At 46.1% G+C, this 13,625-nt stretch overlaps 1 protein-coding gene across 4 annotated transcripts in view; it reads left to right on the top strand.

Moving 5' to 3' along the window:
• The window catches only part of PAPLN (papilin, proteoglycan like sulfated glycoprotein), a 71,083-nt gene that overhangs the window by 53,009 nt on the left and 4,449 nt on the right, over positions 1-13,625 (top strand). For all 4 annotated transcript variants that reach the window (XM_031553556.1, XM_031553555.1, XM_019615592.2 and 1 more), the window contains 12 exons: positions 1,113-1,269; positions 1,881-1,967; positions 2,467-2,755; positions 2,885-3,002; positions 3,702-3,831; positions 6,120-6,774; positions 7,497-7,634; positions 8,492-8,619; positions 9,519-9,657; positions 11,065-11,202; positions 11,580-11,707; positions 12,223-12,331. In XM_031553556.1, the coding sequence (XP_031409416.1) occupies positions 1,113-1,269; positions 1,881-1,967; positions 2,467-2,755; positions 2,885-3,002; positions 3,702-3,831; positions 6,120-6,774; positions 7,497-7,634; positions 8,492-8,619; positions 9,519-9,657; positions 11,065-11,202; positions 11,580-11,707; positions 12,223-12,331 (2,216 nt within the window). The remainder of the gene's footprint in view (positions 1-1,112; positions 1,270-1,880; positions 1,968-2,466; positions 2,756-2,884; positions 3,003-3,701; positions 3,832-6,119; positions 6,775-7,496; positions 7,635-8,491; positions 8,620-9,518; positions 9,658-11,064; positions 11,203-11,579; positions 11,708-12,222; positions 12,332-13,625) is intronic.

Raw genomic sequence — 13,625 nt, 5'->3', positions numbered from 1 at the left:
AAATCCTTCTTGGAGGGGGAGACTATAGTTTCAGTGACAGTGGCAAAATGCAGCCAATAAACTGAAACGATCCACTCCTGCTGCTTATTCTCATTTATTTGCTCCATTACTGTGAATAGCAAAACAGCTCATGGGCTGAATGTGGCTTAGAGTTTCAGGCTTCAGAACTGGTCATCATGTTTGGTGAAATGATTTAAACTATGTTTTTGTAATTGTTCAGATAAACTGTTCTTTAGCAGGATTAATTTTGTCTCCCTTGTGGAGGGAGACAGGCTGTTTTCAGCCTGGGAAACATACCCGGGAGAGGAGATTGGGGAGATCCTATCTACCACATGACTTCCAACCACACTTGTTTCCCTTCCATGCTAGTGAGACCAGCTTGTTCTGAGTTAAAACATGTTACATCTGGTTCTTTGTGTGGTGTAGCTGAGTTTTAATAACAGCTAAGAAAGCTGCATACCTTAATCTGATCTTTCCTGGCCTCAGGCTTTCCAGTATCAGAGGGCTCCTACTTGTATCTGAATAAAAGAAAAGAATACTCTCCCAAGTGTCTTAAAACTTTCTGTGAACAGGTTGGTTCTCATCTTCTCCACTGCACTCTCTGCTCGGAGTTGCTGCTCATTGCTTCCTTTTCACTCACAGCTTCCAGTGAAAGGAAATCCAGTTAACTGCTTACAAGAAAGCTATCTATTTGCTTTCCTGTTGTAAAGTGCTGCCTGTTGTTTTTTGAATTCAGAGTTCAAAACTGACCCTTTAACAACTGGTGGATCCCTGTAGTGCTGAGGTGCCTTCAGGTCAGGCAGGAACAATTCACTCCAGCTGATTATTCCAGCTCCTTGCCACACCACTGTCCTTGGCAGAGCAACAAATCTTGATATTAGAGAGTAAGCATAGCTTGAAGCCTAATGCTTCAGGGCTGGATGCAACATTTGGCAAAATGATTAAGAGTACCTCTGTTCAGATGAATCCAGCTGGGCTGTTGTTTGCCTTATCTTGGTGGAGGAAGCTGTGCTTGGCCTGCAGCTAATCACAGCTGTTCCACACTCCTGGTCTGTGGTGTTTCTGCATTCTGACTCTGGTTCCTGCTCACTTGCCTTGTCTCTGTACTCAAGTGTTCAAAGAGCTGCAGTTCAGGCATCCGGACACGACAAGTTATCTGTGCTGATGGTGACTCCAAATTCTACAGTGCTGATATATGCAAAGCCATCCAACCACAGAAGCCAGCCACCCTGGGTAGCTGCAACTTGCAGCCTTGCTACCTGCCACAGCGTGAGTTGATTTGATAGACACCCAATTTTCTCTAAGTTGCTTCTGCTTAGGAGTAGAAATTGCCAAGTCTCTGCAAAAGCTTGTGCGTTCAGCTCCCTGCTTACCTGTCTCCATCCTGTGCTTTTGCAACTGCAACCATAACATCTTCAGAGTCCCAGTACCTGTGCTGTTTGAAACACATGTAATGGATTTAGGAGCAGTATTGGTGTTTCTGTTCTGAATTCAATGTTTTGCCTTGACTCTGTCCCAGTCTGTATTGCAGACTGACCATGACTCACAGAGCTAAGGACTAACACACTGGACAGACTTAGTAGTTATAAACTATAGCCAGCTCTCATCCCCTTGTGGACCAGCAGTAAACTCTTTGGAGATTTTACTTGCTGTCTGTATTTAGTCTTCATCATAGCTGAAATGGTGAATTCTGGCTGCTTACCTGTTGCAAGTAGCTGTCCTGACAATCCAGTTGAATCCAATTGCTGATCACCAGCTGTTCCAGGAGAAGAAACATATTTTTGTCAACCTTAGTCTCCTGTTACTTTTCTGACGCATTTGCAGTTATTTGAATATAGTTGGACTAGCTGCACTTATTTTGTATATGTCTCTCTTTGCAGAGGTCCCCAGTATGCAGGACACTATGGGATATGATATCAGTCGACAGTCTTTGCTGACACGTTACAACCCAAATAGCCCTACCACAGGTTCAGAATTTTGTTTGTTTGGGTTTTTGGTGATGGTGAGCTTGAAACGGGCTATGGGAGGGAGAGGGATCTTTCTTTTCTCCCTTTCTCTTGTTGTTTTCATGGAGTTCCAGAATTCTTGGAGTCAGCGATAAATTATAGATTTTTTACACCAATAGAGAACTACATGTGAGTTCATGCATGTAGCAGGGTGTAAAGACATCCCAGGTTCTGGCAGTATGACATAAGTGCTGCTGAGAAAAATGCTGCCTAAAGGAGATAATAGATAGAAAAAAGATTCATGTGTCCTACAAGGGGACAAAAGCAATGTGACAGGTGATTTCTTATGGGTCAGCAGTGTGAATGCCTAGGGCAGTGAGCAGAAGACCAAATTCAGCAGGAAGAACCAGAAGACACATATTCAGGTGAAACCTTGATACAGAAAAGCTTGCCTTGTAGCTTTGAGCAGGTAAAAGATAGCAGATGCTCACCTGCATGCTGTAAGGTGTTATCTCCACAGATTCTGATGATGGAAGGTTGCTCCCTGGGAGCTCCACAGTTCACAGCAGCTCTGGGAATCACCAGATCAATTCCACTGAAGACCATGGCATCAACTTGTTGCCTGTTCGCTGGGAATCGCAGTCACGATCATCAAATTATCATCAGCTCAGCATCACTCAGTACCCCACTGCAGGAACTGGATCTCAGAACTGTCATCAGACCCCACATGGCTGCTGTCCAGATGGGCGCTCTCCAGCTTCAGGCCCTTTGGGGAGAGGTTGTTCCTTCAACACCTGTCACCAAAGCAGGTAGCTGTGAGTAAATGGGCCTGAGCAGGGAGGCACTGCATTTCCTGGAGGCTTACTGGAATATACAGTCTGTGTCTGTTGAACCAGCAGGTCAGATATTGCTGCAGCCTTTCTGCCTTCTGCCTATAGGTATGGATGCTGTCCTGATGGAGTATCAGCTGCCCAAGGTCCAAACAACATGGGATGCCCACAGCATGACAGTGATGTTCATATGAGAAGAAATCAGCCTGCTGCAGCTGTTCCAACAGTAAGTACAAAAACCCTTGGGTTTTAGCTGCCCATTATATGTGAAGATTCAATTTTGACCCTGATGACTCAGATTATGTGTTTCTGTTGTACTTAATCTGTCCCAGTAATGCTGGAGGACCAATACTCCATGTATGGCATGAGACCCTTTGGCATACTTCATTCTTCTTCACAAATGGGGCATCCATTTGTGATCCTCTGTAAGCAAGGGATAGAGAGAGTGGTTGGGAATTGTCTGAGAAGGAGAGAAGCATCCTGTGTAGAACTGGCTGAATAATCCTGAGTAATGAAATTTCTGTCTATTAGAAACTTGTCATCCAATCTCTGGGAGGAAAAAAATACAGAAAAATATTGCCAATAACAATTGTCCTTGTTTGTCATCTCTGCAGGTTAATTGAGGATAAAATATTTAGGGAGGAAATTCCTCTCAAATAGGTGTCTGATGGGGCTATCTGAAAAATCTGATCTCCTGCTAGGCTGGCTAGGTGTGTTTTGCAGAGAAGTGCAGCACTAGCTTTGTGGCTAACAGCCAAGTTTCCCAGCCCTTGCCAACATGAAAGCCTCTAGGAGGCAAACAAATGAGCAGTGATTCTTGTAGCAGCTGGCATCCTGCAGCCAACAGCTTGGACATGGTGCTTTGCATGTGCTACTGCCCTCATGTATGCATGATAACTTTTGGCTTTCAATTCCTATCTCTAAGGCAAGCCAAGCCTTATCCCAGCAGCACCCCTCTGGCGAGTGCCGCAGTTCAGTGTACGGCTGCTGTTTTGACAGTGTCGCTTCGGCTTCAGGTCCTGAAGGGGAAGGATGTCTCAATAGGCCCGACTACCGTAAGTGATGCTTCGACTTGTTTGGTTAGAAACATGGGAAGAATCACACAGAAATCACTACTGTCTGGAAACTTCCTGTGTAGAAGTTCTGACCTCTGGAAATTTTAGTGAATGGTCTTCTTGAAAACAAATTCTGCCTCACGGCTGGGATAAGGAAGGTTAAAGGGAATCATAGAATGGCCTGGGTTGAAAAGGACCACAATGATCATATAGTTTCTGGCCCCCCCCGCTATGTGCAGGGTTGCCAACCGCCAGACCAGGCTGCCCTGGTCCACATCCAGCCTGGCCTTGAATATCTCCAGGGATGGAGCATCCACAACCTCCTTGGGCAATCTGTTCCAGTGCATCACCACCCTCTGTGTGGAAAAACTTCCTCCTAATATCTAACCTAAACCTCCCCTGTCTTAGATTATAACCATTCCCCCTTGTGCTATCACTATCCACCCATGTAAACAGTCATACCCCCTCCTGTTCATATGCTCCCTTCAAGTACTGGAAGGTCACAATGAGGTCTCCCCAGAGCCTTCTCTTTTCCAAGCTAAACAAGCCCAGTTTCCTCAACCTTTCCTCATAGGAGAGGTGCTTCAGCCCTCTTGTCATCATAGTCTCTGGACCTGTTCCAAGAGCTCCATGTCTTTCTTGTGCTGAGGGCTCCAGGCCTGGACGCAGTACTCTGAAAGGGGCCTCACAGGAGCTGAGTAGAGGGGGACAATCACCTCCCTCTCCCTGCTGGCCACCCCTTTTTTAATGCAGCCCAGAACACAGTTGGCCTTCCAGGCTGTAGGCGCACACAGCTGGCTCATGTCCAGCTTCTTGTCTACCAGGACCCCCCAAGTCCTTCTTTGCCAGGCTGCTCTCAAGGAGGTCTTCCCCCAGTTTGTATAAATACCTGAGATTGCCCTGGCCCAAGTGCAGCACCTTGCACTTGGCCTCATTGGACTTCATTAGGTTCTCATGGGCTCACTTCTCCAACCTGTCTAGATCCCTCTGGATGACTTCCTTTCCCCCTACTGTATTGACTGCATCGCTCAGTTTGGTGTCATCTGCAAACTTGCTGAGGGTGCACTCAATGCCATCGTCTATGTCATTGATGAAGATCTTGAAGAGTACCAGTCCCTATGACTGGCCTCCACCAAGACATGGATCACAACCATTTGGCTGCAATGAGCCAACTAATTCTTAATCCACTGAACAGTCCATCCTTCAAATCCATACCTCTCTAATTTAGAGAGAAGGAATGCAGGAAAGCTGCTAAGTGGCTCAGTTAGCTACCACAGAAGTTCTTATTTTCCTCTTTTGTTGTTTGAACAGAATTGTGTGTAATCTCTGTCAGTGCGTAGGGGGCTGTTTCTCCCTGGGAAGACAACCTGGTATAGCCTTGTTCTCCAAATTCATTACCAGGATTTAGGTGAAATAGGCCCTACTCTGAGGAACTGGGGCCATGCTCTGCCTTCAGACAACCCTGTTTGGGCAGGGGTGGAATAAGAGCTACAGCAAAGGATGGAGCTGCTGTGTAGGGCTCTGTGGAAACATTTAACCAGCAGAGATCAGTGGGGGACAGTGCTTACTATACTACAAGGATGCTAGAGGTGCTGGGCAAAAGCATCTCCGCTCCTGTGGTTCCCAGCTGTATCCTCTGCAGGCAGGTCACTGCTGCGTTGCTTTCCCCTTTTGCTGCAGCATAGGGATTGCGTGGTCACCAGCCCTGTGAGACTGCCCTGGGGAAAGGGAAAGGTCTGCCTGTCCTCTCTGCTCTGCCACTCAGAGCAGAGGGCTCAGCAAAGGGCCTCTCAGTCAGAGCCCTGCATCAGTATTTGTCAGCATGTCACTCAGATATTTGTGAGTCAGAGCAAAGAAGAATGTTCACAGACACCTTTGGCCACGCTCCTCTTTATTTACGGGAGTATTCTGCAATGCATGAATCTTCACAACTGGGTCTAATCCATTTGCTCTGTGGGCTGGAAATGTGTAAACGACGGCCATGTCCCCCTTGTGGAAGAGGCCCCAAGACCAACCTTATAGCTGCAGGATTCCCTGGAAAGGCCGTAACTATTTAGACTCAGAAATGTCTCTGAGCTGAGTTCTCTTTCTGACAGTGGGAAAATTAAGATGGAGGGAAACATCAGAGTAGCTGTCCTATTTCAAAACAGCTGGGTGCAAAACTCAGGCGTCTCACCTTTCCACCAACACTGCCTGAAAGGCCCATCATTTAGGCAGGTGGATTGAAGCACTCAGACCTTTGTGTTTCATGACCCTCACATGCCCTTCTGTTCTGTTCTTTCTGGCAGCATATCCTGTCATGTGCCTGCTGCCCAGTGCTCACGGCCCCTGTGCGAACTGGACCACTCGCTGGTACTTTGTGACTGTTGTTGGCAAGTGCAACCGGTTTTGGTATGGCGGCTGCCATGGCAATAAAAACAGCTTCGCCTCAGAGGAAGAATGCATGAGAGTGTGTCATAGCTCTGTGGGGATTAGTCCCTTGGAGCACCAGCCCTCTTCTGGCACAGGAGCCCTGCAACAGCAGGACACTGGCTCTCGTTTTCAGATGGGCACTGCTCAGGGTAAGCAGCAGCCCCTGCCAAGAGAGTCTTCAAGTCATGGCCAAGAAGAAAGATCCTACGGGGCTTCACACCCCACACAGAACAGACATGGAGAGAACTACTGGAGAAGGCAGGTGCTACCAGAAGCTTCGCAAAGGTCTGGTGTGATGGAGAGCCAGCAGTGGGGCACCCAGCAAAGTAGATTGAAAAGCCTGAGCCAGCTGCACTTGACAGGGGAAACAGCAGTGCCTGGGCCCTCCCAAAAGCAGAGTAGCAGTGGCCAACAGGTGCTGTCACGTGAAGGCAAGCAGTGGCACAAGGCTTCTGGAACAGATGCTTCTGTGACAGAGAGCTCTGGGCACCGGGTGTCTACAGACTCCTTCCCAGCACAGAATCTGCACAGGTGATTTTATTTTATTTTTTGATCATTTCAGCCTGCTCATTGTGAAGCATCAGTGCAGCTTCCTCTGCAGTGGAAACGTAGGCTCAGCTCAGCTGACCTGTGACAGATTGGCTATATATTGGCTTTGGTAAATCATATTATGCAGGCTGTGGAGTTAACTGGTTTCTCATTCCCTGCACTCTCATTACACTCTGACAGCACTGGAAGAAGTGTGAAAAGACTGCAAGATGCTGAGACCTTTTTTTGAGAGGCATACTGTAAATGAAAATCCGTAGGTGGTTTGCTCATTCTGATCAGTAAATTTACCTGACTCTGGCTTCACAGCATTTATCTTAGTGCTGCACAGAGAATCAGTGGGTTGTTCTGGGAAAGTCTTTAAAATGCAGTTTGGGTCAGGATCTAGACATTGTCACAGTGAAAATCGAGATTGTGTAATGCTAGATATGTCTGTGTCTGGATCTCTGTCAATCTGCTGAGCTGAGCTTAGTTTTCAGACAAGAGAGTTACATAGCTATGGCTGTCTCCTTGGTTTGCTTGTGGTACTGTCTATCCAGACCAGCCTTTGCTGTGTAGGAGAAGACTTGCTGTATTACATGCTGCCTCTGCTCAGAGCTAAATGGGCAGCTAGTCCTGCTTTACACTGTGGTTGTTTATAGTAACATTGGAAGATCCTAAGGAGAGTAGAGCAGCTGAGGGGTCCCTGGAATCCCTTTCTCTTTCAGAGCTATTCTGGAGGAAGCCAAGCCCTCTCTTGTGACAGCAGTCAAGGGACAAAACATTCAACTGGTCTGCAGGACAAGCATGTCCCCCTTCTCCAGGGTGGAGTGGATGAAGGATGGCCGGCCAGTCTCCTCTGACAGGTAAGCTTGACTCCCTTCATTAGAGAGCAGTTCATGGTCTTTGCTGAGCAGAGTGCCAAATATGCTTGTCCACTTTCTTTCTAATCTCATTGGTAACATTCTTTGGAGGGGATAAAAAGGATTAATAAATAAACAAGCCCGTGTATTAAGCTAGGAACACCCCTGAAAATGAGCTATCCACCTGATCTATAAACAGCAGGAACAGGTATACTCTACAACTGTATTGAGGCACCAGATAGTGTTATGGGGCAGAATGAGTGCTGCTCCAAAACCAGTGGGAACTGACATGTGGGCAGTTGTGCAAAAGAATGTTGGCTATGTAGGATTTTTCCTGAGACACTACTTAACTAGTCCAGGATGAAGCCTGTGACCAAGTCAGGAGTTCCCCTGGCTGGAAGTTTCTGGCACTGCCATTTAAGATGCAATGCTTTTTAAATTATTTTTAAAGCCTATTTTTTTCATGGGAAGTCTGTTTCCTGCAACTGTTTGGATCCAGAGACTCAGTTTTTGTTATGAAAATTGCAGTTGTTAAGAAAAGCTCAGTTCTGCTTTCTGTTTGCAAATGACTGCTGGGGCTCAGGCTCCTGCCTGGAAGGGCGGTTTGCCTTCTCATGTGAGAGGATTGTTGAAAGCAGTTCCCTGTTTTCCTATTCCTCTCTGTTCCTGACCTCCTTTCCTTGTAGTTATTTCCCCTAGCCTGTGACCCTGCTGTGGTCAACAGGGTTTTGTTTTTTTCTAAGCTGGGGAGGACAGTTCGTGGTGGTGGTTTACGTAACATCAGCAGGAAGGGCTGCTCTGCCTCAGCCAGTTGCTGTACTTGGCCAGGCAGAGGCAGTTGATTCCTCCTCCTGTTGTAGGCACACCTACCAGTCTGACAGCTCTTTAGTTATCAGCCACGTCAAGCTGGAGGATGCTGGGACTTACACATGCCTCAATTCTGATGGGAGGACAGAGAGACGGCAGCAGATTCAGTTACAGATCATAGGTAATTCATCTTCCACTTATGTCTTAAATCTTCTTCTATCTCTTCTACCAAAGAGGTAGCTCAGCGCTGCTCATTAACTGATACTGACAACAGGGGCAAAATTCCTCTGCTGCCACACTGCAAGCATCATTGCCTTCACCTCATAGCAGTGCTGTTCCTAGGGCAAGTTATAGCAGCAGATCTCCTCCGCAGTGCAGGAACCAAGAGAGAATGTGGAGGTAACAGGGCTTCTTCTGGTGCTACGTTATGATAAAGCCCTTACCCTAAAGCACTTTCCACCTGCAGTGCCACCTCGTACCTGGAATTATTGCCCATCTGTAACCTGTACCATTTCCAGCGTAGCAAGCATGTTGTCCTCTCTGAGAGCCATCAGCTGCCTTCTGGTTCCAGGCAGAAGGCTCCAGAAAAGGGGTTTCCTGTACCCTCAATCTCACAATATGGTGTGACTGATTACATAGCTGTTCATGCTGATGCAAGACCATCTAGGTAACAAATTATTCCCTGTTTCAAAGAATATGCCATATTTAAGATGCAAATCCAGAAAAAATACAAAAGATCAGTCTAAAAAGATTGGCCAGCAAGCCACTGTTGGTGGCTTTAAGTCTCTGAGATGTACTGTGTCACAGCAATGGCATGGGGGGCAGAAGGCAGTGTGGCCTAAGGAATACTGCAACATATTCAATAACAGAGAAGAGAAAAGAGTCTAAAATTGCTTGCCTGCAGGTCTGTGACTCTCATTAGTCGGCAGCACAGGCTTACTGCATCAGTCAGAAAACAGATGGCTGAAGGGTTCTTTGGCTCCAGTTCAGTGAGCTCTCCCAAGCTCACAGAAAGCCCTATGCAAGAGGTCACAGTAAGAACGGTCTTTTTATTCGCATATGGCATTTTATTTTGAATAGAGTACCAGAGTGCTGTTCTGGCAGAGGGTGAGAGAGGTCAGGTCCTTCACAAGGAAAATCAGCGGCACCGAGAGCTACCCAGAGGCAGGAAGGTTGTACAGGCAGCCGGTTCCTCTGTGCATCAGCAATTCACATATAGGTAAGTTCACATACAGCAAGTTTGTCCACCATGCCCAGCTGATGAACCATATGTCATCTCTTCATGTAGAAAAACTGAAGATTGGAAAGGTCCTGGATCAGCTGTTCTGGGCATGGTTGGGAGGCGAGGGATACTGAACTGCCGACAATAGTAGCAGGCAAAAATCTCAGTTGCAAGCTGTCTGCTGTTCTCCCAAGGGTCCCTTGAAAGAAGCATATCCTTAGCAAATATGTTCAGGGAGGCTGACAACAAAACATCTGGGTTCAGACAAATACAAAAATGCTGGGGGAGCTGTACAAGTTAGTGTAGTCAGAAAGAGAAACCCATTTTGGAAAAAAAGCAAAGCAAGAGTGAGCTGCTTAATTACTACAACAAGACATGTGTATATATATATAAAAATAAATAAATAACAAAACAACCTGTCAGATACTTTAGCCTCCGACTGTTTAACTATTTTGTGAACAAAACAGTTTGACTCCAAGCTATTTTTTCATGTACTACTTGGCATACTCTGTAGTTTCTTGCATATTTCTCTGGTTCTTCCAGGCCTTGCAGAAATAAGAGGTTAAAAGTTATTTTCACTTTAAATGCAGAACACTGGGGCTCTAGACTAAATGGGAGTATGATCTGATCTCTCTCTTCTTTTGAGTTCGCAGCCTAAAACTCAGCCAATTTGCTGAATCCCCGGCAACCCCCTTAGCTGCTTTTGCCTAAATGCAGAATGAAGTGTTTCATTGAATTATAAAAGCACTGAATTAAGGCTCTTTGGTTTTGTTTTTTGAGATCAAGAATTCAGGTCAGAGAATGGGGGTGGGGAAGATGATGTTTTCTTTGACTCTGGGAACATCATGGTTTAGTTCCCTTCTGAAATGGTGTTTATCTGTAGTCAAAAGAAAGCAAAGAGCACAAGAGGATGGATGATGTGAGAGCCCATGCTCAGCCTTTCTGCAGTGCGCAGTGGATGCCCTTCCATGCAGTCATGCTGGTGATTGCAGTGGACTCTTCACACCCCAAAAAAGTATTTGCTATCTGCACCTTGAGAGAAGCTTATTTGGTGCCGTGTTCTCCAGGCATTTGCTGTGTATTTATGTTGCTAACACTTCCTTAGGGTTTTAGCCAGAGGGGTATTATAGGTAACAGAGATGCTCTGAGTTGCTGTCTCTGAAGGGTTAAGTTGTCTGGCAGGATTGCAGCACCACGCTGTGCTGATCTGTAGCAGGATTTGATAGAGGCTGCTTTTTTTCTGAGGAGAGTGAATGTTGTTAATGGCAAATTCTGATGGGAGCACGGAGACCGCCCTTTCCCATTGGAGGCAAAAAACAAGGCTTGTGATTAAAAAGGCCTTGTGCTGAAGGTCAGATACTGAACAAGGATGTTGCTGCATTGTTGTGCTTGTGGACTTTGCAGGTTGAGAATGGACAAGAGCGAGCCCTCGGTAGTGGAGGCCAAAGTCGGGGAGAGAGTCAGACTGCCCTGCACAGTGGAAGCATCTCCAGCTCTCACCATTGAGTGGCAGAAAGATGGGCAGCCCCTCTCCCCTCCCAGGTGAGCTCCCAGCTGGCTTTACTATTCCTGCAGCAGGCTGTGGGGAGGAGAGCCCCATTTTGAGGGACATTATTGCTGGCCAGTGCAGATAGGGACTGTTCTGCTTTATGCTGGGCAGTTTTCATTTATTAGGGCCAGACAGTGCTGTCCTACTGTCCTAGTCACAGGTCAGAGCCTGGACTTCAAGCTCTCAGATGAAGAGCTGTGATACAGAGTCTACAGACCAGAGGCTGTGTTGTGAATTCAACTGAGCTGCTGCTATACCTTTGTTTAGTGTTACTGCAAAGTTGTGTATAAGGCTCAGATTTATTTCTGGTGGCTGGAATCATATCATGGCTCAAACACAAGATGAGGAGATTTGTGGTTTTGTCCATCAGACACAGACAGCAGTCAGACGGGGCTCTGGTGATCAGCCGGGTTAGCTCTGAGGACGCCGGCTTCTTTACCTGCATCGCCTCGAATGGACGTGACCGGGACCAGCGCCAGGTCCTGCTCCGACCTCTAGGTACCAGGCGGGTGGCCATGTTGCATGTCTGTGCACACAAGTGTGAAATAGGAAGGGCTGGGCAGAGAGGGTTTCTCCTCTGGCCATGCCTCTTAACTTCATACCTAATGTTTAACAGGCAGCTCGTGGGTAAGGAAAGAGTGAGTCGGTTTTCCCAGTGGTATTCTTGTGTATCAGTAGGTCATGGTGCTCTAGACAGCTGAGGTGGGACTGCTAGTGTGAGAGTGGCTCTTGGGCTTCATTTCTGTCATGGAACAGGTATGGTATTAGTAGGAGGCAAAAAAGAAGCAGTTGTTCTTTGCATATGATGTACTTTTGTCTAATTGGAGGAAAAAAACTCTCTGAAATCTCCATTTCTTGCCCTGGCTTGGGCTAAAGCCCTTAGGGTATATGACGTTCCCTGTAGCAATAGCTACAGAAGTTCCAAACATGCTGGTTCAAGGCCTAGGAGCTTCTGCTACCTGGGGCAACATAGCATTGTATTCTTGCTAGTAACTGTTTACCTTCTGGTTTAGGAGGGTTGAGGATTACTGGTCTTCTGCCAAGCATCAAGGTATCTGAAGGAGAAACTGCTCAACTTCATTGTACAGTGACTGGCAACAATGTGAATATAAGGTGGTCAAGGTGAGCAAAAGCAAGGTGAAACTTCTCTCTCGTCTCTTCTTGAACCTCATCACTTATCCTCCAAATCGGAATGCAGGATGCCTACTAGGCAAGGGAGAGAGCTGCGGTTCGCTCCAAATGGCATCATCTAACCTTTCCTAATCTACCTAATGGTTAACCTAAAAATCTTCGGCAAAATTTCTCTGGGCAGTGGTCACTGAGTTTGCATTTCAGTCAAATGAGTAGAAAGGCAAACTTTAAGGTAAGATTTCACGGAGCTCAGAGGAGCTCTATGCTAGCAAGCAAATGACAATAAAATACCAAAAATCAAAGTGAGTAACCGGAGGATGATTTATAATTGGTCTTTAGAAAAATCTCTGTGACTAACACTAGCAAACATTTTAGCCTCTACAATACCAGCATCTATTCTCTCAGCTTCATGCTTTGACAATTCTCTCCCTTTATTGCCAGATGGGAGTGAATGGCAATTCACAGTGTTTTGGTAACAGTAAGAGAGAAGTTGTCTTCTTCTCATGATATTTTAATAGTTAAACCAAATCTGTCCAAGTATGTAGTGGATTTGGTGTGGGTTTTTTGTTCCCATTTGAAAATAATCAGCTCAGTTTTGGAGCTTTCTTGCAAAGGATCCATAGACGTGGATTGGCAATTGTTTCAATCCCTCTGATCCAAGGGGTTGGGCTGAAGCGGGCCATCTCACAAAGAGAGCTATTCTTCCATATGTAAGTTTGGTATTTGAGTCAACAAAATGATTGAAGTATCAGGCTATGAATGAAACTCTTTTCAGTGAACAAAGTTTACTTTCCTTGGTAACTAGGAGTTCATAATTCAGGCAGTTTTCCGGCCATGCACAGAGTATTCCAGGAAGAACAGAATGGTTATGTTCTTGCTGATATTTTAACATTTTTTTAAACAGGCTTTTAAGGGAAAAAGGTTGCATTGCTCACTACCCCATATGTTCATCAGGCAATGTGCATAAGCTACTAATGCCAGCCAAACAAGACTGCCAGACCACAACCTGGAGGGAGGGAAAGTCACTGTGGCTTTTCTTTTAGTTCCTCAAACCTCAAAAATGTGTCATACTGGAAAGGACACAGACCATATACAGAGCACACAGCTCGCTACCTCCCACGGGGGCAGTGGACTAATGGATCTAGACTTGCTCAGGTTCATATTCCTACATAATTGTAGAGCCAGGTTATGGCAAAAGAAGACTTCTTCTTTTGTGCTGAATTGGTACTAATTGACCCCTTTCACAGAGCATCAATTTCCAAAAAGTACAAAGAGCACCTTTAAT

Source organism: Meleagris gallopavo, chromosome 5 (genome assembly GCF_000146605.3).
Source record: "Meleagris gallopavo isolate NT-WF06-2002-E0010 breed Aviagen turkey brand Nicholas breeding stock chromosome 5, Turkey_5.1, whole genome shotgun sequence".
Lineage (NCBI taxonomy): Eukaryota > Metazoa > Chordata > Aves > Galliformes > Phasianidae > Meleagris > Meleagris gallopavo.
This window is presented reverse-complemented; position numbering and strand designations above follow the sequence as displayed.